The sequence below is a fragment of the Vigna unguiculata genome, chromosome 2, assembly GCF_004118075.2.
Source record: "Vigna unguiculata cultivar IT97K-499-35 chromosome 2, ASM411807v1, whole genome shotgun sequence".
Lineage (NCBI taxonomy): Eukaryota > Viridiplantae > Streptophyta > Magnoliopsida > Fabales > Fabaceae > Vigna > Vigna unguiculata.
The window spans coordinates 4,482,994-4,509,660 of record NC_040280.1 but is presented as its reverse complement, the minus strand read 5'-3'; the positions used below and the strand labels follow the sequence as shown (position 1 = coordinate 4,509,660).

General features: G+C 35.4%; 1 protein-coding gene across 3 annotated transcripts in view; it reads left to right on the top strand.

Annotated features, from left to right (window-relative positions):
• Positions 1–1,173: 1,173 nt before the first annotated feature.
• LOC114168915 overlaps positions 1,174–26,667 on the top strand; it is a 36,154-nt gene continuing 10,660 nt past the window's right edge. For 2 of the 3 annotated variants that reach the window (XR_003600786.1, XM_028053892.1), the window contains exons 1-11: positions 1,174–1,388; positions 1,959–2,364; positions 2,474–2,651; positions 2,740–2,879; positions 4,403–5,078; positions 5,271–5,371; positions 5,675–5,819; positions 5,911–5,979; positions 6,108–6,153; positions 20,780–21,234; positions 25,189–25,268. Coding sequence is in view for 1 of the 3 variants with exons in the window: in XM_028053892.1 (XP_027909693.1) it covers positions 1,271–1,388; positions 1,959–2,364; positions 2,474–2,651; positions 2,740–2,879; positions 4,403–5,078; positions 5,271–5,371; positions 5,675–5,819; positions 5,911–5,979; positions 6,108–6,153; positions 20,780–21,234; positions 25,189–25,268 (2,414 nt within the window). In the remaining 2 variants the exon portion in view is untranslated. The remainder of the gene's footprint in view (positions 1,389–1,958; positions 2,365–2,473; positions 2,652–2,739; positions 2,880–4,402; positions 5,079–5,270; positions 5,372–5,674; positions 5,820–5,910; positions 5,980–6,107; positions 6,154–20,779; positions 21,235–25,188; positions 25,269–26,667) is intronic. The other variant, XR_003600789.1, reaches the window with a different exon arrangement.

Sequence of the window (26,667 nt, the reverse complement as noted above, 5' to 3'; positions counted from 1 at the left end):
TAAATATAGCATTTATATAAATAATAAATTTGGTCTTAAGGGAGACACAATATTTCTCTATTTTGTAAAAATATATTCAGACAAAATTGAAACAAATAAATTGGGTACTAAATTGAAACCAATAAACATATATGGGTACTAAATTGAAACAAATAGACACATGTAGGGACTAAGTTGAAATGAAGACAATGACACTTGTCAGGTACCTTGGCACGTGGCAATATTTTGCCACGTGTCACATCAAGGATTTGACACATGGCAATTTTTAAAAAAAATAAAAATTAAAAAAAGATTAAAAAAAAATAAAAAATCCAGAGGCTGACACATGACAAAGTAGTTAACGCTGTTTGTGAAGACTTAACGGATGGTACTACATTGATGCAACAATTAAAATTGGGTACTAAATTGAGACAAAGTTCAAAGTGGGTACCATTTTGAAATTTTCAAAAAAAAAATGGGTATAATCTAAGTAAATAAGCCAGAAACTTATGTGAGGAATAAAACAATACTTTAATAGGTGTTAGATAAATGTTGATAAAAACATATTTTTATTTGTCGATAAAAAAAGTTATTTTTATCTTTTGAAAACGAATATTAAAAAAATAAACAACCATTGTTTTTTATTTTAGATTTATGCTAAAAAAATTCTTTCTAGTCTAACAAATATCACAATAATTTTTGACGAGTATCAAATATTCTATTCTTTTTGAAAGAACATTTCTTACCCTCGTAATATTCATAATGAGAAGGAGTGATGATAGATTTTTATAGAATGTAGAAAACAACAATGAGAAAGGCATTCGATATCATTATACTTTAGTTAAATTCTAAACTTCTGATTTAAATTAAAAATTAATAAGAAAGTTTTTTTATGGCAAATAATAATAGATTGGTTGCTTTTTGTATACGTATACCCTAAAATTTCTTTCTACACTAACAACTATTACAATTTTTTTTTTCAAAGGACATTTCTTCAATCTTATAATACTTTCGGAATGAAAATGAGTGATATAGATTTTTGTAGAGGGTAGAAAACAACAATGAGAAAGCCCTTGAATTTCATTATACTTTAGTTAAATTCCAAATTTTTAATTTAAATTAAAATTAATAAAAAAGCCATAATTTCTTATGGCAAGCTTGTTAGTATAAGCTGATATAGAAATAGGCAACAAACTGAAACCGAACAAAGATAGCGAGGTTGTCGCTGTGAAATTACCATGCCATATTTGAAAGTGGCAAGGTGTTCGCTTTTAGTTACAGAGGGAACAAGATGGGTCCTATAACGCCCACACCCACCATGGACATCATCAATGATCTCATTGAAGAGGCCAAGCTCCGTCTTCTCTGGTGGGCTCTTTGTATATTCGCCATTTCCTATTTCTTCACTCGTAAGTTATTCCTATTTCCATCATGTTCTTTTATTTGCATTAACAATGATTCCTCGATGTTGCATTTGCTGCTTTTCTATCTGGGTTTTGCTTCAAGACCCCAAATTTTGAGTCTTCCGTTGAAACTTGCCATTTTCCCATGTGGGTTTTGCCTTCAGATTGCAAATGTAGAGACGGTGATTCAGACTTGTCATTTTTCTAGGAACAAAACTTAGATGCATGCATACCATTACGTGCTTTTGGTGTGATAGTCCAATCAGAATTTGAGTTTGAACTTGGTAAGTTATGCTGATCTTCAATGGACAGTTTTTATTATGCAGATTATTTAAGCAAAACTTCTATTCTGATAACAGAACAACACTAAAAATACTTAAGGAATTGCATATAAGTTTTGTCATTTTTCCAGTGAAGTTTTACCTCAAAACTGCAGACTTAGAGTCTTTGATTGATACCTGTCATTTTCTTTTCCGGTACTTGTTTTATCTATGTTTGTTATTTCATTATCGGGGTTATGCTCTTAAGACTGCCAGTTTTTATTTATTTGTTGTTGTTATTGTTTGTTCACCACAGATACAAGTAAATCTATGTGGATGAATCTTCCCATGTCCATTCTGTTTGTTGCTGCTCTGCGCATTCTTTTGAACAAGGTGGAATTCCGTTGGAAGGTTCAGCCACCAAGATTACAAACTTATTTATCTCATTTGGAGAAAAATCAGCTGCCTCTGAATGATGAACGACTCTCTTCTTCACCTCCCCCTCCCCCTCCCAAATGGAAGAAGATTGACTCTCCTGTTGTGGAGGCTGCTTTGAATGATTTCATTGATCAGATTTTGAAGGATTTCGTGATAAATATGTGGTATTCAGACCTTACTCCAGATATGGAGTTTCCTGAGCTGATACGAGACTTAATCATGGACGCTATTTCTGAAGTGTCTGTGAGGGTTAAAGAGATAAACCTTGTTGACTTGCTCACGAGGTACATCATTTACCCCTCTTTTATTATTTGCTCCCAGAAGAAAGGAATTTGCCAAGTTCTTGAAATAAACAAAATCACTGGTTGTGTTATTTGTCATTTATAATTGTAGGGACATAGTTGATTTAATAGGGGATCATATAGACCTTTTCAGAAGAAATCAAGATGCTATAGGTGTTGATGTCATGTTAACCTTATCTTCTGAGGAGAGGGATGAAAGATTGAAGTTTCATCTATTGAATTCTAAGGAGCTTCATCCAGCTTTAATATCTCCAGAGAGTGAGTACAAGGTGTGAGTGGAGTGTCTAGATGTTGTCTAATTTTTGTTTTCGTAAATTACATCTCATACGTCATCTCACGAGATTTCTCTTTCTTTAGGTTCTCCAGAGGCTAATGAGTGGAATATTAGCTACTGTACTGAGAAAACGAGAAGCTCAATGTCCTGTCATTCGCTGTATAGCTCGGGAAATTTTAACTTGTTTGATCTTGCAACCTATCATGAACTTGGCAAGCCCTGCGTAAGTTGAATTCTGTCTTAAATTTCACTTCCTTTAAGTCTTTCTTGTCAGGGAGGTGGACCTTAACAATTCATAACCTGTTGAAGGGTTTCCTTTGCCAATATTTAATCTGAAATTCTTAAAGTTTGTCTGTTTTTAGGGGTGAGGTTCCTGATCAGACTTTATATATATGGGACATAAAAAACCTTCATAGTTCCTACCACCATGGTTTTGTTCTGGCTGTTGGTTGATAAGTTTCAAGGTTGAAATATGAAAGAGTAGATCGAAGTATGTATTATTGGTACGTCCTTGTAGTAGCTAGTCAACAGATTTGAAAATCTATGGCCAAGAGGAAATATTATGGACTCTAGGATATTAAGAGTTGGGTTGAAAAATGGTTCTTTAAGTATGCATAAGAAGAAGAATACAATGTGTTGTGCCCATGATCCCATTTACTAATTGTGAGTCCTTTTTGAAATAATAGATTTGGGTGTCCTATCAGTCATCTTACACTACTGTTGTATCAAAGAGAAATGTCTAAATTAATGTGAATAACTCAACAAATGTAGATATGTTGAGAAAAGGATTTACATGTATATAACTTAACAAGTGACCAGCACAGCAAGTATCCAATAGCATAATTAAAACTGATGTGATCTTAGATAACTTGAACTGAGAGAAAAGAGAGAATATGAACAATGAAAGAAACTGTATTGATTTCTGAACAGTTTGAAATATGTATATGATAGCTATTTATAAAAGTGAGGTTTCTGTTAATACTAACAGAAACTTACAGCTGTATGTATATATATAAAAGAAAGAAAACTATAGTATAAAGCATACACTGCTGTACAGAATACAAAAAACTGACTTAAAACAAGTGAACTATGATAAACTATCAACTACAGTATGCTAACATGTGAAGATCATATGTATGGAAAAATTATATGTTTAAGAGTACCATTGTGTACAACATAAATTTTAACTAATATTTACTATTTTGGAGGGCCCTCTTTGATGAATAAAATATGCCCCCCTTTCAAATGTGGTTTTGTTTGTTTGGGAGGCTGAGAGTCGATGAAAGCAAATGTTACCTATGTTAAACTCTCAAATTGGCTAGTTTAATATCTAATTAATAGCCTAAGTTATATTGTCTATTAATCCAAGAAGAAAGGTATTAGGTGTTATCTAGTGTAATCAATTGAAAACATTTTAATGCACAAATATTGTACAGTGCCTCTTTGTATTGTCTCTGATTTTTGTAAAGATAGATGAGGTTTCCCACATTACAGATTGTCTTAGTGGGTTTTGGTTTTGTCTCCTCACTTTTTTACTTCTTTTAATTGTATTAAGAATACTGCATATGATTGGTACAGGTTGTACTGCTAACTTGGCTCAGATTGCAACCTGTATAGTGATGCAATAGCACTATTTCTTTTGATTAAAGGAAAAACCTTTCACTGGTTATCTAAAACTGAAATTTCATTGACATTTAACTAATTTATTCCAATTTCCATTAAAAATGTATTTCTCTTAATGATCAGGTATATCAACGAGCTGATTGAATCCCTTCTACTTGTCCTTAATGATGATGGTATAAATTGGATGGCGGCCCTTGAACATTCAACCAATACAACTCATAATCATGGCCATTCTGATGCTGGGGGTGGACATGATAATCATACAGCCTCTGCTGATTGGGCACAAATGCTGGAGGCTGCAAGTCAGAGAAGAACCGAAGTTCTTATGCCTGAGAATCTGGAGAACATGTGGGCTAGAGGAAGGAATTATAGACGGAAACAGCATAAAAATACCAAAACCGGCTATCAGGACCCTTCACTGAAATGTCCTGCTATTGATGCAATTCAAGAAGGAATGGGTGCTATGCATTATGTGGGTTCAGATCCACACCTAAATGTTGTAGGCACAAATAGGTCAGAGTCTTCACCGGATCCTGACAAGGAACTCTGTTCTGAAGTAGACCATCATGTTGATGAGGTGAAGGATATCAGGGATATCCCTTCTAAAAAATTTAAAGATCTAAAGAGATCCAACAGTGCTTGTCTCCTGGGAAACCAACCTCTTCTTAAGGTATGCTCCCCAAGGTCAGAGGTGCACAACCCTGAATCTGAGAAACATGGTGAGGGATATCGGGGAAAGAGTGGTTCTGAAATGGTTGTGAGAAGAGACGGACATTCTGTTCCAAAGCTTCGGTGCCGGGTATGCACATTTGTCTGATATTGTTGCAACTTTTATACTATGATATTGTTGCACATTTGTCTGATAACGTGGAACCTATATAACGTTCGCTCTTACAAATCGGAAGGGATTCAGGCCGTGGTAGATGGGATATTTTTCTGTGGATGCTTTTATTTAATTGATTGTTGTTTGTTGTCTACTTGCACACTACAGGTTATGGGAGCATATTTTGAGAAACTAGGATCCACTTCTTTTGCTGTATATTCAATTGCAGTGACTGATGGTCTAGAGAAAACTTGGTTTGTTAGAAGAAGGTAGAGGTTTTACTTTCATTCATTTCTATAATAGTCGGAGTGCACAAGTTATGTCTGTTTGAATTTGGATAATGTCAGACAGGTTTATTTGGGTTTATATTGGTTGTAAATTTTGGGTTTTAACCATACAGTAATATATTAGGAACACTCAATGATTTTTTGTTAAACCATCTCTTTTCCCTATTTTGAAGTTTAAACCGATCTTTTATACTAGGGAATACATAAGATAGAGTTCCAAAATTGCTCTGTTCCTTGTTTATATTTTGCTTCAACATCACTGAACATTCTTTAGGTGATTTTCAGATACAGGAATTTTGAGCGATTGCATCGACATCTAAAAGATATTCCCAATTATTTGCTACATTTGCCTCCTAAAAGGATATTTTCCTCAAGCACAGAGGATGCATTTGTCTATCAGCGTTGCATTCAGTTTGATAAATATCTCCAGGTATTTTGAGTCACTTTCTACAATCCTCAATATTATCTGATGTGTTTTTTAACATCTATATCTTTACATCAAATATACTGTCTTACTTCAGGATCTCCTATCAATAGCTAATATTGCTGAACAACATGAGGTGTGGGACTTTTTAAGTGTTTCCTCAAAGGTTTGTATATGCTTGGTATTTCTTATCATAACATTAGATAAGGGACCATCATATCATTTTCTTATGGTCCATAACGATGTGGAAAATGACAATCTAAGCACCTTTTTCTTTCCTTTTTTCACTTGAAGAACTACTCCTTTGGGAAATCTTCTTCAATGATGAGGACCCTGGCAGGTATATATATCAATAAAACATTTAGGACTTTTCACATATTTGTTTAAGTGCTAGGTATATTATTTCATGCTACTGCTTTTTCCTAATATGCTAATATCTGTCTAGAATAGGTCTTCATAAACACTTCTAGGAGAGAAATAAAAAGGAAAAATGAAATAAGTTTCTCTATGGGCTAAAATTATCTTCAGTATGTTGGGAAATCTCACATCGGCTACCTCATTTGTTGGACTGGGCAACCTTGCTTAGTGTCAATTAGTTTTATGATGAGATCTGACACTACATAAGCTAATTTGTGGAAGTTACTTCGATTTAACTTTTCTGAGAGATCATTTTTAAGTATGCATAAGTTATTTTTAGTTTTTGGAAAAGTTTATTTCGTCTTTCCCTATATTCTTCTCCTTGAAATGTGTAACACCTTATCTACTATTTGTGGCCCAATAGAGAGAATTAATATCCTTTTCTTTTGTCTTTCAATAGGTAATATCGCATTTTGGTAGATACTAGAATAAAGTTTGTTAGGAATCTGTTTGAAGGTATGCATTTGTTATAAATCTATTGCATCCTTCTACTGTTATCAATAAAGAATCAGAATTGTTAATTTTACCTCTTTTAGCTGTAGAAGTAATGATAGATTAGCATGGTCTCCTCTCACATACACTCTACGACTTACCATAGTTGATAATGTGGGGGAGTATTAGAGTATACTTTTGGGTTTATTAAAACTCAAGATACACCTGGCCTCATTGTATCCTTTTTCTTTTCAGTAAATGTAACCTAATAATCTATAGTCACTTAGGCACAGTTGGATCACAATTAAACAAACTTTATAAAAAATAGAGTTGCATCTATAAACAATGTATTCTTTTATCTCAAAATCCCTAAACTCAGCCGTGATCATTTGTAGCTTGCTTCTTTTTATATCAAATTTCTAAACTCAATAATCGTCATTTGTAGCTTGTTTCTGGTCCTTAGATGCTTTGGAAATGGTTGGCAATTGTTTTGACTTCATTATTCTTTGAACAAATTATTTTTGCAATGGAAACAAAATATCCGGAAGTAGATCGTATATCAGAAGAAGATCCCGCCCAATCAACATCTGAATAACAAACAACTTTTGAATGGTTATTGGAACCATTTAGTAAACCTTTACTAGGAGATCCTTTAATGTATTTTAATATACAAATGACTACATTCCAATGATCTTAACAAGGGGAATTGAGGAATTGGCTCACCTCACTAACTGCAAGGGAAATTTCAGGATGAGTAACAGTAAGATAATTCAATTTTCCAACTAATCTTCTACACTGCTCAGGATTTGATAAAAGCTCCCCTTAGTTTTGTAGAAGTTGGTATTAGAATCCATGGGTGTGTCCACGTGTTTATTATTCATCAACTTAGTTTCCTCCAAAATATCCAATGCATACCTCCTTTAAGATATGACAATACCGAATTGTGCTATCTCAATACCTAAGAAATAACTGATTTTGCCAAGATCTTTGGTCTAAAAATGGTGACAAAGATTTTGTTTCATCTAGGAGATGCCACGGTGGTCATTGCATATAAGAACAATACCATCAACATATACTATCAAATAGACACACCCTAAATTTGAGTGACGATAAAAGACTGAATGATCTACCTCACGGGGAGTCATACCAAATTGTTGAACAACATTGCTAGATTTTCCAAACCAGATCCTAGGAAACTGTTATAGGCAATATAAAGATTTTTGAAGACAACATACCAATCCAAAAGACTCCCCTTGAGCAAAAAAACCTGGAGAGTGCTCCATATAAATTTCTTCCTGCAAATCTCCATTAAGAAAATCATTTTTGAGATTCAGTTGGTAAAGAGGCCATTGTTGAAGAGCAATCATGGCTATAAATAAGCGAACATAAGCCATCTTTGCCACTGGAGAAAAAGTATCACCATAATCCAAACCAAAAGTTTGTGTAACCTTTGGCCACAAGATGAGTTTTGAGACGATCAATAGTACCATCAGAACCAACTTTGATAGCAAAAACCCATCTGCAACTAACAACAGATTTCTCATACATTAATGGGACGAGCTCACAAGTTCTACTGTTCTGAAGAACACTCAGTTCATTAAGCATGGCCTGACACCAACCAGGATGGACTAAGGCATCACCTACAAATTTGGGAATTGGGAATTAACACAGAAGAAATGGACGAAATGAAGGTATAAAAAGGTGGAGATAATCTATGGTAACTCAAAGTAGTAAAATGAGGATCAAGATTACAAATAGAATGTATACCTTTATGAAGGGCAATTAGAAGGTAAAACGCAGTTGTTGGAGCCGGAGACAAAGGATTTGGCACTAGAAGTGAGTCATTTGGTGGTTGTGGGTACACTGTCTTCGAGTATAAAATTAAAGTGATGGTGGACGAGGAGAATCTGACGGTGGACTGGGCAGAAGAGGATGATCACAAACAACAGAAATATCAACTATAATAGATGGAGATACATCAAAAGAAGAATGACCCTTAAAGTAAAAACAAGATTCAATGAAGGTAACATCTGCGGAAATAAAATAGCGGTTAAGAGAATGAGAGAAACACTTACAGCCTTTTTGTGATTTAGTAAATCCTAATAAAACACATTTGTGTGATCTAGGAGATAACAATCAAGATGAGGACTGAAATTATGAACAAAACATGTAGATCTAAAAACTTTAAGAGGTAAGGAATGCACAGATTCATGAAGAAATAAAATAAAATGAAAATTTTTTTTATTTAAAATTGAAGATGTCATGCAATTAATAAGATAATATGCAGTAAGAATAACATCACCTAAAAAATGTTGAGGAACCTCACCATGAATTAAAAAGTGTGCGAGTTGTTTTAACAAGATGTCTATTATTGCGCCCAACCACCCCATTTTGTGGAGGGGTGCAAGCACATGAAGTGTAATGAAGAATGACATGAGAAGCCATAAAATGTTTAAAAGAATAAGAAAAGTATTCACAACCATTATCACTTCACAAAGTTCGAATACAAAGCCCAAACTAAGCTTTTATTTCATATAAAAAGATTGAAATATAAAAAACAACTCAGAACATTTTTTCATTAAAAACAACCAAGTGCATCTGGAATATACATAAATAAAAGTTACAAAATACTGAAAATCATCATCGTCATCATCATCTTCTCCATCACCCAGACTTTTAGTGCCTTTAACTGGAAAATCATCATCATCATCATCTTATAAATCTTCTTCTTGAATTTCTAAATATTGATCTTGAAGATTGTCTACTCCAAATTATTTTTTGCTTGAGACTTCAACTTTGTCTGTGTTAGATATTGTTTAGATATTATTTGATATTATTAAGATGTTGTTAGATATTGTTAATCACTATATCAAACAATATCTTCTATTTACTCTATTTATTTTTAGTTACTCTTTTTAATTGTACCTCTCTCTATTATAAATAGATTACCCTATGTGTGGTTTATACATAAGGGAGATTAATCTCAAATCCTATTCTCTTTTCTCTCAACATGGTATCTAGAGCTTAAGGTACTTTTTTGGCATTTTTTTTTCGTTGCCCCTGTCGCTGCAACCACCACCGCCGCCGCCGGAGTTGCTGTCGGAGCCACCATCAGAGCCGCCACCGCCACCGCCACCGCCGTTAGAGCCGTCGGAGCCGCCGCCACTGGAGCTGGAGTGTCAGTTCTGCCATGGCATCTTCCGCTGCCTCTTCTAGTTTTGAAATCTCTTCTAGTGTGTCTGACCCGTCCATCTATACTAACTATGTTAATGTAAACTTATCCATTGACAAGTTAACTGGCCCTAATTATGCCACATGCATCAGACATCCGATTATGGCTTAAGAGTCAGAGGTATCTTGATCATCTTGCCTCGAAAGCACCTTCTCTCACTCCTGTTGAAGACGACCGTTGGGAAACCATTGATGCTCAATTATGTGTGGTTCTCAAGGGTACTCTTGATCCTTCGTTAAAGCAACTTTTTCGTTCCTACGAAACGTGTGCTCAAATCTGGGAGCATGCCAAGTTATTATACACCAATGATACTCAACGTCTCTATGGTGTCTGTTCTAAATTTGCAGATCTTATTTCCTCTAAACATCAAGACTCTATGACTAATTATATGGGCAAATTTCATGCTCTTTTTCATGAGTTCAATGAGTTATTGCCTCCTTCCCCCGACCCTACCACGGGGATCGAGCAATGCTCAAAGTTCTTCATGCTCGGAGCATTACACGGGCTTGCTGATAAATATTCACATATTCATGATCAAATTTTGGGTTCCCCGATTGTCCCCACCTTGACTTCAACCTACTCTACTCTTTTGCATGTACCAGAACAACCCAACACTGATACACCTGCTTCTGTTGATGATTCTTCTGCGTTGGCATCTCACCGTGATGACCGGACTCGCCCTCGCAAACAGGGAAAAGGGCGTCCTAAGTGTGAACATTGTGTGTGGCTAGCTCGGTCACAAGATTGACAAGTGTTATGCATTACATGAGTTTGAACATTGTGGCAAGACAGGTCACAAGATTGACAAGTGTTATGCATTGCATGGTCATCCTCCTCGCTCTGCTGCAGCTGTTCAGACCAACCTTTCACCAGTTTCGTCTACTAGGGATCCTCCTTCTCCTGTTTCATCCGATACACCTGCTATGTTCAACAAATTTCTCAAATGGTATAAGGATCAACAGTCTTCTAGTTCCACTACATCTGTTGCTCACACAGGTACATCTTTTGTTGGTCTGACTCGATCTTCTTCTCCTGGTCCTTGGGTTTTTGATTCAGGAGCCACTGATCTTATTACTGGTAACAAATCTTTGTTCTTTTCTTTATCCTCTACTAACCCTTTACCTTCTGTTACATTGACTGATGGTTCTAGAATCTCATCTCATGGTGTTGGCACTGTTAAACTTTTCCCTTCTCTAACCATTGATAATGTTCTTTATGTCCCTGGGTCTCCTTTTAACATGTTGTCCATCAGTCGTGTAACTCATTCCCTTGATTGTGTTGTTTCTTTTACCAACAATTCCGTGTGTTTACAGGACCGGAGTTCGAAACAGGTGATTGGCACAGAGTCTCATGGTCTTTATCATATTCGTCCCTCTACACATGTTGGTGCAGTTATGGAGTCTCCCTCTCTTCTTCATGCTCAGTTAGGTCATCCAAGCCTTGCCAAGTTACAACATCTTGTCCCTGCTTTGTCCAAGTTATCTCGTTTGGTGTGAGTCGTGTCAATTAGGCAAGCATAGTCGTACTTCCTTTCCTCGTCGTGTCACATGTGATGCTTTGTCCTCTTTTGCCTTGGTTCACTCTGACATTTGGGGTCCTAGCCACATTAAGTCTACTTTAGGTTTTCAATACTTTGTTACTTTCATTGATGATTATTCCAGATGTACTTGGTTATTTTTTATGAAACATCGTTCGGAATTATTTCATATCTTTCAATTTTTTTTAATGAAATTAAATCTCAGTTCGTTGTTTCTATTAGAGTTTTGCGCAGTGATAAATGCCGTGAATATCTTTCTTGTTCTTTTAAACAATTTATGGCTTCTCATGGTATTCTACATCAAACTTCTTGTGCTTATACCCCTCAACAAAATGGTGTAGCTGAACATAAAAATAGACATCTTATTGAAACAACTCGCACTCTTTTAATTCATGGAAATTCCTCTCCCCATTATATTGCTTTGAGTTATCATCGATTGTCATTACTTTTTTATACATCTCTTTCCTCTCTTTCTTCTGTGTCCATTCCCAAAAATTGTCCGTGACGCTTTAGCCCATCTTGGTTGGCGTCAGGCCATGACAGATGAACTAAGTGCTCTTCATAACTGTGGAACTTGGGAACTGGTCCCGTTACTGTCTGGGAAATCTATTGTTGGTTGCAGGTGGGTGTTTGCTATCAAAGTTGGACCTGATGGTACTATTGATCGTCTCAAAGCTCGTCTTGTGGCCAAAGGTTATACTCAAGTTTTTGGGTTGAATTATGGAGATACCTTTTCCCCCGTGGCAAAGATGGCTTCTGTTCGTTTATTTATTACCATGGTTGTTCTTCAACAATGGCCTCTTTATCAACTGGATGTTAAAAATGCTTTCCTCAATGGTGATTTGCAAGAAGAAATCTATATGAAGCAACTTCCTGGGTTTGTTGCTCAGGGGGAGTCTTCTGGGATAGTATGTCGTCTTCGCAAATCCCTATATGGCTTAAAATAATCTCCTAGGGCCTGGTTTGGAAAGTTTAGCAATGTTGTTCAGCAATTTGGTATGACTCGGTGTGAAGCAGATCATTTAGTCTTTTATCAACACTCGAGTGCTGGATGTGTTTACTTGATAGTATATGTTGATGACATCGTTCGTACAGGGAGTAACAACCATGACATCTCTAAGTTGAAACAGCATCTCTGTCACCATTTTCAGACCAAAGATCTTGGCAAACTCAGATATTTCTTGGGTATTGAGGTCGCACAGTCCAGTGATGGTATTGTTATATCTTAGAGAAAATATGCCATGGATATTCTGGAGGAAACTGGGTTGGTGAGTTCAAAGTCTGTTGATACACCTATGAATCCCAATACTAAACTTCTACCAAATCAGGGGGAGCCTATATCTGATCTTGAGCAGTATAGAAGATTGGTTGGGAAATTGAATTATCTTACCGTTACTCGTCATGACATTTCCTTTGTAGTCAGTATGGTAAGCCAATTTCTTAATTCCCCATGTGAAGATCATTGGAATGCAGTCATTTGTATCTTGAAGTATATTAAAAGATTCCCTGGAAAAGAATTGTTATATGGTTCTAATAACCATACAAGAGTTGTTTGCTATTCAGATGCTGATTGAGCAGGATCTCCTTCTGATAAAAGATCTACATTTGGGTATTGTGTCTCCATTGGTGATAACTTGATCTCGTGGAAAAGTAAGAAACAGAGTGTTGTAGCAAGATCCAGTGTAGAAGCAAAATATAGAGTTGTGGCCTAGAATTTGGAACTTGTTTGGCTCAAGCAATTGTTTAGAGAGTTACAATTTGGAGATGTTACTCAAATGACACTTGTGTGTGACAATCAGGCTGTTCTTCATATTAGCTTTAGTCTTGTCTTTCATGAGAGGATCAAACACATTGAGATTGATTCTCATTTCATTCAAGAAAAGATCATGTCTGGAGACATTAAGACTGAATTTGTTAACTCAAGTGATCAGTTAGCAGATATTGTTACTAAGTCTTTACGGGGCCTAGAATTGATTATATTTGCAACAAGCTTGGCACATACAATTTTTATGTTCCAGCTTGAGGGGGAGTGTTAGATATTGTTTGATATTATTAAGATATTGTTAATCACAATATCAAACAATATCTTCTATTTATTTTCAGTTACCCTTTTTAATTGTACCTCTCTCTATTATAAATAGATTACCCTATGTGTGGTTTATACACAAGGGAGATTAATCTCAAATCCTATTCTCTTTTTTCTCAACAGTTTGGAAAAACTTGCACAAAAGTTTGTTTCCATTCTAAGGAAAGCTTTTCTCTCTAATTTTAATAGACATTATCTCACATCCATAGCGATCAAATATGTTTCTAAGTGCAAAGCATAATTCTTTTCAAGCATTTGCCCCACACTTAAAAGACTTTGACTTAAATCAAGCATAAATAAAACATCTGAAATGTATGTAGTGCCTGAAGGAGTTTGAACAACAACCACTCCTTTTCCTTTATCATCAACACTTTCTCCATTGCCAATAGTGACTTTAGAGAAGTAGGCCTGATCAAGTTCCATGAGAAAACTTACATCATGAGTCATATCATTGGTACACCCGCTGTCTAAGACCCAAACTTCTCTCATGCTACTTGTAAAATAATAAGAAGAAACAAACAAGTGCCCTTCAATCTGTTCTTGATGCTAAACAACTTGAGCTTGTTTTCCTTGTTGGTTTTCCTTGTTTTTGCAAACTTTTTCCACATGTCCAAGCAAGTTGCAAGCCCTATATTTGACTCTAGGTCTAAACCCACTATAATTTTTTGTATGGTTCATCTTTTTATAGTGAGAGCAAGGTGGAAACTTTTCTTTCCAACCTTTATGTATTATCATTACCCTAAGTATAGGGTGTAGAGTGTTGGAAACATCCTACAGCCGTACCTAGTTCAGCACCTAGGTGTCTAGTGTAGTCCCTTAGTCTTCTATCTATCCTTGTATCACTTTTTCATTATAAATAGAAGAAAGTGAGAGGGTCCTTCAAGCCCTCTAATCATATATTTTTTTCATGTTTTACTCTTAAGATGGTATTAGAGTGGGTCGATCCCACTCTGCCTGTATCCGTCATCTCTGGCACAATTTTTGTTGCCGTTTACCGTCCACCACCAGTAACCGTCACCGAACACCTTGGTTTTTGCCAACGACCCCTGGATATGGAGTTCCTCTCCAAGCCACCACCAACCCTGTCGGTGTGGAGTCTACTTGTCATCCATGCGCTCAACTTTTGTCTGCCGTTGCTGGGCGCGTGACGTCCATGCGCCACCTTTCGCTCACCGGAACTTCGTTGCACCACTGTCGTCAGTCTCGCCGGACCTTGCCGTCTTCGTTTTGACCTTCAAAGTTTCGTTCCAACATGGTTCGGGGAGACAGATTGGAGAAGGATATGAAGCTAGAGGATTATGCCATTTTGGATCTCGTCCACAAGTGTCCTGCGTCTAAAATGTTTCATGATCGACTTGGCCATTTTCATTTATCCAAATTAAAAAAAAAATGTTTGCTGAACTTAGTAGTCTTCAAACCTTAGAGTGTGAGTCATGTTAACTAGGCAAACATGTTAGATCAAACTTTCCTAAAAGGTCTCAATCAAAGTGTAATTCTTGTTTCTCTATCATCCATTCTGATATCCGGGGACCTAGTCGCATATCATCTTATGGTTTTAGGTATTTTGTTACATTCATTGATGAATATTCGAGATGTACTTGAGTTTATCTTACGAAAGATCGTTCTGAATTGTTATCCATCTTTACATATTTTTTGAATGAAATCAAGAATCAATTTGGTGAAGTAATCAAAACCTTAAGAAGTAACAATGCCAAAGAGTACTTCTCGTCTGTTTCTTCTGTCGTTTTGAGTTCACATGGTATATTGCATGAGTTCACTTATCGTCGTACACTACAACAAAATGGTATAGCAAAAAGAAAAAATAGACACCTAGGTGCAGAACTAGGTAAGGATGTAGGATGTTTCCAACAATCGACACCCTATACTTAGGGTTAATGATAATACATAGATGTAATTATTCTAACACTCCTATTTTGTTGTTATCTTCTTTTTTTCCACTTCCTTTCTTCCCACCAAAAGGTTTTTTTCATAGTTGCTTCTACCTAGAGGTTTGCTTTTGTTGTTAGCCACAAAAGCACCGTCATCATTTTCTTCCATTCTCAGTGCTCTTCTTTGCTCAATGGCTTGCATAGCATTGACAAGTTCAACAAGTGAAATATGGGTAAAATCTTTATTTTCTTCAAGTGAGGAGATTTTTTACTCAACCCTCTCTAGAAGACAGACCAAAATGTTCTCCACAACTTTTTGATCTTTAAGCTCTTCACATAGCAATTTGATTTGATTAACCACTTTGGAAAATCTGTTAGAAAACTCCTTCACTATTTCAGATTCCTTCATTTTGTTTACTTCAAATTCTCTTCTCAAATTCATCCTCCTTGTTCTTTCACTGAGTCGCAACTCCTCCTTGAGCTTGTCCTAGACCTCTTTCGCTATCTCAAGATTCAATATCTTGATAAAAACATCATCATGTACTACTGCATGTATAATAGTAAGTGCTTTGGCTTCCTTTGCCACTTCTTCACCATGGAATCTTATTTGAACCAGTGTTGGGTTGTCTGGTAAAGGAGCTGGATTACTTCCATTTTCCACCACTTCCCAGAGTTTGAGCTCTCAAAATAGTTCTCACTTTTTCAGCCCACAAATCATAACTTTCTCTTACAAAAATAGGAGGTGGAGGTAAAGAATTGCTTCTTGATGCTGTCCTTTCATGTGGGTATTTTTTTCTGGTTTGTGTATGACTTTCTCACATGTTTTCACTCCCTCACAGGCCCTCAAAAATTAATGAGCTCAGAAAAAACATAAAGGATGTAAAACCAAAGAAAAAAAATAGAGAAAAGAGTTTTTCTTGTGAAAATATACTATGGAAGTAGGGAAAAATCTTCTTCACTATTCTGAGTGCAGTAGCTTATGTGTTACAAAAAGTGTTGTAAGTAGGACAATAAATGTATTACTACAAGTTGGTAGAATATTAAATGTATTATTAAAAGCTAATAGAAGTTGTAAGAAGATTCTACAGATCTCTTTATTTTAGTGTTAGAGTTCTCTATATATAGAGGCTAATGTATTGTTTTGAATGAATCAATTGAATTACAATCTTCTTTCTTTTATATTAATTTTTTCTAGTTTGTATCAGCGCTCTCGATCTTGGGAGCCCTCCTTCCGCATTTCTTCTCTGTTTTACTTAAGGTTCCTTTTAGGGTTGCCTGAAGTGCACCCATTTCCTTTAAATATTTGGATTGCCTGAAGTGCACCCAACTTGTGGTTTTTTCTGTTCTTGCACCTTGCTATCTACCGGAGTTGCTATCAAACCTTGCCGGAGTTTTTGTCGGACCGTTGTCGGAGATGTCGTCGGACCTTCACCGGACATTCGCTGGAGCTATCACCAGACCCTCACAGAAGTTGTTACTTGTCAAATTCTTCCATATGGGAAAAACATAATTTCGGAAGTCAATCAAACGTTTAAGTTTTGATAATGGCAATGAATATGTAAATCATGACATGTCTAAATTCCTTTCCGAAAATGTTATCGTTCATGAGGTTACTTGTGTGAATACAGCTAAAAGAAAAAATAGGCATCTTCTTGAGGTTACACGGACACTTCTTTTCCAAATGAATGTCCCTAAATCTTATTGGGGAGAGGCTGTCTTCACTATGGTCCATCTTATTAATCAATTACCCTCTCGAGTTCTAGATAGTCGGAGTCTTATTGAGTTCATATATTCCTTTTTTCCATCTGTTCATTTTCTCTCTAGTCTTCATAGTCTAGTGTTTGGATGTGTTGTCTTTGTCCATATTCATAGTCAATTCCGTGGAAAGTTATATCATAGAGCTATTAAATGTATATTTGTTGGCTATGCATCTAATAAAAAGGGATATCGTTGCTATCATCCTACGAGTCGAAGGTTTTTTACCTTCATGGATGTCACTTTTGATGAAAACAAACGTCCTTAGCCTCAGGAGAGTTCTTTTGAAGCTGAGTCTTCTGAATTTTTGATTCATCTTTTAATCCTTTCATACAAGAACCATCTCATACTTCTCTTTGTACTCCTTGCACATCTTGTATGGATGTCTCTGAAGTTGCTCCTAACAAGAGCATCTTTGTTCACAAATCAAGGTTAGCTCCAGAAATTAGCCACAATTCTGAAGTTGCTCCTAACAAGGGCAACTCTGTTCTTGAGTCCAGGTCAACTCTAGAAATTAGTCGTCTAGAGAATTTCATCCGTATGAAATATTAGAGAATACAAAAGCTACCTAACTTGATCCAAGAACAACACCAATCATATAACCCGATGGTAAGGGCTCCTTCTTGTGACACCCTTGAACCTTTGGAAAATTCCTTGAATGAGCTGTGAGCCTGACCTTGATGAATTGCCCATTGCCTGGAGAAAAGGAACTAAGTCTTGTACCAAGTATCCTATTTGTCATTTTGTGACTAAAATCCTATCTGTGCAACACCAAAATTTCCTCTCTGCCATCGATGTAATTAGAGCCCTACTTCAATTGAAGAAGAATTGAAGGATGAGAATTGGGTTCAAGCTATGAATGAAGAGATGAGTACCTTAGAAAAGAACCAAACATAGGAATTTGTTAATAGGTTACTAGATAAAAAGGCAATAGGATGTAGATGGATTTATAATGTAAATTATAAATCATATGGCACATTAAAACGTTACATAGAAAGGTTAGTTGCCAAAGGATTCACTTAGACTTATGGTGTTGATTATGAGGAGACATTTACTCTAATGGCAAAGACGAATGCAGTTAGAATCATTTTCTCATTGGCAGCTTATTTTGGTTGGGAATTGTAACTATTTGATGTTAAAAATGCTTTCTTGCATGGACAATTAGAGGAAGAAGTTTATATAGAAATTTTCCCAGGTTTTAGGCCTATTGAAGAAGGGAATAAAGTATGTAGATTGAAGAAAGCCTTGTATGGACTTAAGCAATTATCCTATGCTTGGTTTGGACGACTCACTCATGTTATGATCTCCATGGGGTATCGACAAAGTTAAGGTGACCATAACTTGTTCATCAATCATTCTCCGAGAGGTAAACTTACACTACTCTTGGTCTATGTTAATGATATGATTGTTGTAAGAGATGATGAACATGAGAAGGAAACCTTGAAAGAAAAGCTTGTGGTTCAATTTGAAATGAAGGATCTAGGAAAGGTGAAGTACTTCCTTGGGATAGATGTAGCTTACTCAAAGAAAGAAATCTTAATCTTCTAAAGAAAGTATGTTATTAATCTTCTCAAAGAAATAAGTATGATGGATTGCAAGACCACTAGAGTTCCTATAGAACAAAACCATAAAATTGGGAATGATGAAGGCAGTTCTTCTGTGAATAAAGGTCAATATCAAAGGCTTGTTGGAAAGCTCATTTACTTAGCTCACACTAGACCAAACATAGCTTATGCTATAAGTGTCGTTAGCCAGTTCATGCATGTCTCAAATAAGAGACATTTACAAGCCGTAAATAAAATCCTTCAATAAATAAAGTTCAGGAAGAGGATTATTGTTCAAAAGAAATGAAAAGTTAGAACTGGAAGTGTATACTGATGTAGATTATGCAGGGTCTGTCAAAGATAGGAAATCTACCACAGGATATTGCATGTTCTTGGGTGGAAATTTGGTGACTTGGAGATCCGACCTATGACACAAGGGGTATGCGAATTAAGAATTATTCTAAATGATCTTAAAGTGGCATGTGAAGAACCTATGATTCTTTATTGTGATAATAAGACAACTATCAGAATTACTCACAATCCAGTTCAGCATGAAAAGACCAAACAAATAGAGATAAACCGACACTTTATTAAAGAGAAACTGAATAGTGACCTTATCACTACTTCCTACGTCCCATCTGGGCTTCAGCTAGCACATTTGTTCACAAAAGTTCTTGCCACTAGCAGCTTCATGATCTCACATGCAAGCTACGAATGATAGATACTCATTCATCAGCTTGAAGAGAAGTGTCGCAAGTAGAATATTAAAGGCATTACTAGAAGTTTGTAGAATATTATACATATTATTAGAAGCTAATAGAAGTTGTAAGAAGACTTTAGAGATCTATTTATTTTTGTGTTAGAGTTCTATATATATAGAAAGAGGCTAACGTATTGTTTCAAATGAATCAATTGAATAACAATCTTCTTTCTTTTATGTTAGAAGTGGACTTTAAGCCTAACTCAACCCCACAAAACCGGCTTATAAGGTGAGGATTGCACCCACTTATATATTGTGAATTAGTCTTATCTTTAGTCAATGTGGGACTTCCAACACACCCCCTCATGCCGAGGTATATTCCTCTTGTACACTAGAAATTAATAGGTGGTCCGTTAGAGAGCCGATAGCGGGTGGAACAGAATGTCCAAGAAATCTCTCTAGGATAGGCTCTAACCTGGCTCTAATACCATGTTAGGAAGTGAGCTTTAAGCTTAACTCAACCTCACAAAACCAGCTTATAAGGTGAGTATTTCACCCACTTATATATTGTGAATTAGCCTTATCTCTAATCGATGTGGGACTTTCAACATTTTATATTAATTCTTTTTGGTAAAAGTTTCTCTTTGATTCATAAAAGAGATGTAAATTTGCATAAAACAAATGCCAGCACTCATTCTATCCTAACCACTATCCAAACAACCAACTTTCGCACAAAACAAGATTCATAATTAATTTCAACCTAACAAGAAAAAAGATCTTAAAGCATCTAAAAAAGTCTCATTTTCTAATAGTTACATCTAATAACTTTAATAGCAGAAATATAATAAACTAAATTAGAAATATCTAACACCTACATTTAAGCATAAGTTGTTGAACTTAATTGTTATTTGTGAAGGTTTTTCCATGTATAGTTTTTTCGTTTGTTTTTTTTTTGTTTTCTTGTGCCCTATTATTTATTGAACCTCTATGTTACTAGGTAGAGGATGAGAAATAAAGAATTGACACTTGTAGGTAAGGACACAAGAGGACAAAATGGGACATATTCAAGTGTTGTATAAATGAATGCTAATGTTACAATTGCAAATGAGCAGAGGGAAGAAATTTGGTTTATGGAGTGATGTAAATGTGAGGAACAACTAGTAGTAATTAAGGAGGAAATTGTCTCTAGGTTTTTTGCCCTTTAGGGAGGTTGGTTAAACAGTAAAGATCTACTTGTGTTTCTATCTTCTTTTTTTTTTTGTTTCAGTTTAATTAAGGAATTTTACCTATTGCTGCAAACTTTATTCAAGATTTTTTTTTCGTTATTAGTAAATGAGTTCCTGCCATAATGCTCAACTTCTTTTATATTGACAGTCAATGTAGATGATGTTGTGGATGATATTGTACGACAGTTTAAAGGTGTTTCAGATGGTTTAATTCGAAAGGTTGTTGGTTCATCATCCCCTTCTTCCAGGTCAACCAATCAGAACATGTATTGGAGCATGGATGAGATGGATAAAAGTGTTCCAAGGCAGACTAATACAGAGTCCGCGTTAAGCTCTGATAATGAGGAAGGTGAAAAGGAAGCTAATTTTGGTCATGAAAATCTTGATAAAGAAGCAGAAGATAATGAGTGCAATTCTGAGAATGAATTTAGCTTAAAGGAAGATTCACAACTTTTAACAAACCATGGTAATGAATCTACTAACTTGGATATGGATAGAAAACATGATGTAGCAATGGAAGCTAAGGTTGGAAAGGATGTTCCAACTACAACTTTCAATCCAACTTCTGATAATATGGACGATCCAGTTGGAGTTCCACCTGAGGTTTGTAGCCAACTGGGATTGATTGCCTTTTTGTTTTGCATATCACACTTGTTGATTGAGATATTTGGTTTGTTGTTACTTATTGAGGCATGTTTAAGTTATGCATTAGCCGCTTATTCTCTTTGGGACCATGCCTACATGGTTAAGTTATGAATAACCTTTATAAATGATTATAGTAAAAATTGTACAACATTACTAGTTTTGGTCTTTATCTTCCTTTAAGGGAAAAGAAGGAGAATGTCTCCTCCTTCCAATAATTGAGGAAGAAGGAAAAAAATATGTTTTTGCTTTCATCATAATATTTGTTTTCCTTGCCAATTTTGCTTCCTTGTTTTTGCTTTCTTCTCCACCACAAGAGTGTGATTCTTGATTAATGAACCTTCCTAACTTCTACTTTGTGATTTGAAGGATTGTAATGAATCACCATCAAACTCAAAAACTACTAATCTTTAAATCAGTTCCCCCTTCTATGCTTCTATTAATGGTGGTTACTTCTGTATTTCTTTCCCAAGTACTAGTCTTTGCTTCAATACATTTTGACCCTATTGAATATAGTGAAAACTAGGTTTAGTGTTAATCTCTCTTAGTGTCTAAAATATACAGAGGGTAATATATTTATAATGAAGAATGATACAAGTATATAAGACAACCAAACATAGATATAGTAAATAGCAGATATTGTTACAAACAATATCAACAATATCTACTAATATCAAACAATGTCTATATTTCCCTAATTAACAATAGATGTTGTTTCCATAATTAACATTAAACGTAATATATCCAACACTCCCCTCAAGCTGGTGCATATAAATTGTATGTACCAAGCTCGTTACAAATATAATCAATTCTCGGTCCCTCAAAAACTTAGTGAAAATATTTGCTAACTGATAATTTAAGTTAACGAACTCAGTCTTGATGTCTCCAGATACATTCTTCTCTTGAATGAAATAGTAGTCAATATCAACATGTTTGGTCCTCTCATGAAAGACAAAATTAAAACTTATATATAGAGTCGTCTGGTTGTCACATATAAGTGTCATTTGAGTTACATGTCCAAATTGTAACTTTGTAAGAAATTGCTTAAGCCAAACAAGCTCAAAAGTGACTGAGACCATAGCTCTAAATTATGCTTTTATCAAGTTACCACCAATGGAGACACCTGAAGATAGATCTTCTATCAGAAGGAGATCCTGCCCAATTAGCATTAGAATAACAAACAACTTTTGTATGGTTATTGGAACCATGTAACAAACATTTTCCAGGAGATCCTTTAATGAAATTTAATGTACGGATAATTGTATTCCGATGATCTTCACATGGGGAATTGAGAGATTGGTTCACCACACTGATCGCAAAAGAAATGTCAGGACGAGTAACGGTAAGGTAATTTAGTTTTCCAACCAATTTTCTATACTGCTTAGGATCTAGAATAGGCTCGCCCTGAGCAAGAAATCCAATAGGTTGCTCCATATAAATAACTTCCTACAAATCTCCATTGAGGAAAGCATTTTTGACATTCATTTGATCAAGAGGCCATTGTTGAAGAGCAGTCATGGCTAGAAATAAATGAACAAAAGTCATCTTTACCACCAGAGAAAAAGTATCACCATAATCCAATCCAAAAATTTGTGTGTAGCCTTTGGCTACAAGTCGAACTTTGAGGCGATCAATAGTACCATAAAGACCAACTTTGATAGCAAAAATCCACCTGCAACCAACAATAGATTTCTCAGACGGTAATGGGACGAGCTCCCAAGTTCCACTATTCTGAAGAGCACTTAAATCATCTAGCATGGCCTGCCTCCAATAGGGAAGGGGGAAGGCTTCACTGAGAGATTTAGGAATGGACAAAAAAGAAATAGACAAAAGACATATATAAAAGGAGGAAGATAATCTATGGTAACATAAAACAATATAATGTGGAGAGGGATTACGAGTAGAACGTATACCTTTACGGAGGGAAATTGGAAGGTCAAAATCAGTTGTCGGAGCTGGAGGAGACAGAATAGTTGGCACTTAAAGTGGGTCACTTGGTGGTTGCTGGGGACAATGTCTTCGACTATAAATTTGAATGGGTGGTGGAGGAGGAGAATCTGTCTGTAGACTGTGCACAACTGGAGAATCACAAACAATAGGAATATTAACTGTAACAGATGGAGACACATCGGAAGAAGAATGACCTTTAAAGTAAAATAAAGATTCATTGAAGGTAATATTTGCAGAAACAAAATAGCGGTTAAGAGAAGGGTAAAAATACTTGTATCATTTTTATGATCAAGTAAATCCTAAAAAGACATATTGGTGTGATCTAGGAGATAACTTATCAAGACTAGGACTTTTCAAAGGTAAGGTATGTCTAGGTGCATGAGGAAATAAAATAGAATGAGGAATTTTGTTATCTAAAATCGAAGATGGCATGCAATTAATAAGATAACATGTAATAAGAATAGCAACATCCCAAAAATGTTGAGGAACCTCACCATGAATTAAAAGAGTGATAGTTGTTTCAATACGATGTCTATTCTTTCACTCAACCATCTCATTTTGTTGAGGTGTATATGCACATGAAATATGATGGAGAATGCCATGACAAGCCATAAAATGTTTAAAAGAATGGGAGAGATATTCACGACCATTATCACTTCGCAAAGTTCAAATAGAAATCCTAAACTAAGTTTTAATTTCATTATAAAAGGATTGAAATATAGAAAACAACTCAGAACGGTTTTTCATTAAGAACAACCAAGTGCATATGGAATATTCATCAATAAAGGTAACAAAATACTGAAAACCTAGATTAGATTTAACATAACTAGGCCCCTAAATATTAGAGTGAAGGCAAAAGGTGATGAAGCATGTTGTGAGACACTACGGGGAAAGGAACTACGACTGTATTTTCCTAATTGACATGACTCACATAACAAACTAGCTCAGCATGACTTTAACAAGTTGCTGCAATTTAGCAAGACTAGGATGACCTAACTTAGCATGAAGGAGAGATGGAGACTCCATAATTGTGCTAATATGTGTAGAAGGGCGAAGATGATAAAGACCATGAGACTCACATCCTGTGCCAATCATTTGTCCTGAACTTCGGTCCTGTAAACAAACAAAATCTTTGGTTAAAAGAAATTACACAATCAAGAGAACAAGTTAGACTAATAATGGATAATAAGTTAAAGGGGGACCCAAGGACATAAAGAACATTATCAATAGATAAAGATGGAAAAAGCTTTACAATCCCAATACCGTGAGCTAAAATCGTAGACTCATCAACCATTATAATAGAAGGTATATCGTGCTATGGCAGCAGCCACTTGTGAGCTTACGTGGCTTAGGCAACTACTACTACAACTAAAAATAGGGAACATCTATGAAACAAAGCTTATTTGTGACAATCAAGCTGCACTTCACATTGCATCAAACTCGGTCTTCCATGAAAGAGCCAAACACATTGAAATTGATTGTCACTTTGTTAGAGAAAAGGATCTCTCTGGAAAAATTACTACTTATTTTGTCAACTCTATCAATCAGCTGGCTGACGTATTCACAAAGTCCCGTAGAGGCCCTCAAATTGAGTACATTTGTAACAAGCTTGGTGCATATGACATATATGCTCTAGCTTGAGGGGGAGTGTTAGAATATAATCAGCGGTTATAAATTTCTAGGAAATTAACCGTCACATAATCTCGTAAATTAAGGTGATTGATTCCATATTATTATGTGCATTTATTGTAATTGATTTTATTCAGTAGTATAAATACATATTATGTGCTCGCATTATACATACAATACATTGAGAACATATACAATTCTATAATGACCTAATTACAAACTTCTCGGGACCCATTTGGACATTTTCATAAAGTACAGCCACTGGATGAATTTAACCTTTCAGTTTTTTGGTTTGGAAGACACGATTAACCTTCGTAATATTAACCATTTTTGCAGTGGACCCCACCTAACGTGACTGTTCCTATTTTGAATTTGGTTGACAATGTCTTTCAGCTTAAGAAAAGAGGTTGGTTAAGGTATAGTAATCTTCTGGTCTTCTTATATTTCCAAGGTGACTGTTATTGTTTGTATATTACCTAAAAGCTTTTTTAACTTTATGCAAATTAGTAGAATCTTCGACTGGTTTTGTTCTTAATATGTTTTTCTACCTTGTGAATTATGTAAGTATTGAGGGAGAGAAGAGAGACTTTTAATGATCCTTAAGCACAAATCCTTATTTATACTAACAATGATCTAACAAAATATGGAAACTAATCCGAAAGAAAAATTTAACATATGACCAAGATATTTTGGATATCTTCATACATTCTAACACTCCCCTCAAGTTAAAGTTTACTAAGTGTTGGGATATTTTAGGAAGTTTTAGACTTTTTTCTGTTCAGAAATTTTAGGAAGTTTCGTATTTTATTCCTATGGGTTTTAATTTTGTATATTGACCGTATCTTGATTTTTTACTAGCATATCAATCCCAAAATCTCTGGGATTTGTTTCCTAGATTAGGTTGTGCTTGTTTCCTAAATTATCTAATCAATGTATGCATATATATCATATGTATGTAATGAGACTGAATAAGAGAGAAATTATTTTCTTCTAATATTGAGATGGTATCAAAGCTCTTGATCTTTTGGAGCCTTTGATTGTGTGATTTAATTACAGCCTTCATTACTTGTAAACCCTAAAATGTAGCCTTCATTGTTGTATAAACCCTAAAATGGAACCGTCCTTGCCGCACCTATTTGGTCCCTATTGCATCCTTCATTGTTGCACCTCTATGCATAATTGTAATAGCTGAAATGGAAAATGGTGACAACCTGAACAATGAAAGAGAATTACGGAGTGTTCATTTAGCCATCAGCTGAATGGAAAAAAAATATATAAAACGGTCTCATCTCATTAAGACCATCCTGAAAGGGAAATGAAAGGCTAGCCATGAGTCAAGGAGGATCTCAACAATCAACCATGAGGAGACAGAAAAGTAAGGTCCTTCCTTAGTAAACTTGAAATTACTGTAAGTATGCATTCATTGACATTATGGTAAGTTACCATTTTCTGTTTGATTTTAGACTCTCGAGCCACAGACCAAATGACAAACCTCACTGAACAGTTTTCCACAATTCCCCATTTTCTAGCAACAAGAAAATTTCCATAGCTAAAGGAAACATAATAACTTCAATCGATCATGGAAGTCCCAAATAAATCCAATCATAATTCTAAAAAATGTTTTACATGTGCCTCAATTGTCCCCAAAGTTGATATCCATACAAACATTAATACTGCTAATCAAACATTAAAACTATTAAAATGGTTAAAAAATTGTCAACAACTAGTAATAAATGTCCTATTTACTTTAGAGTCATATTTCTGGTTTCTCTTCTTATAATGTTTACTTATAAGAGGTCTAACACAAACTAGAGC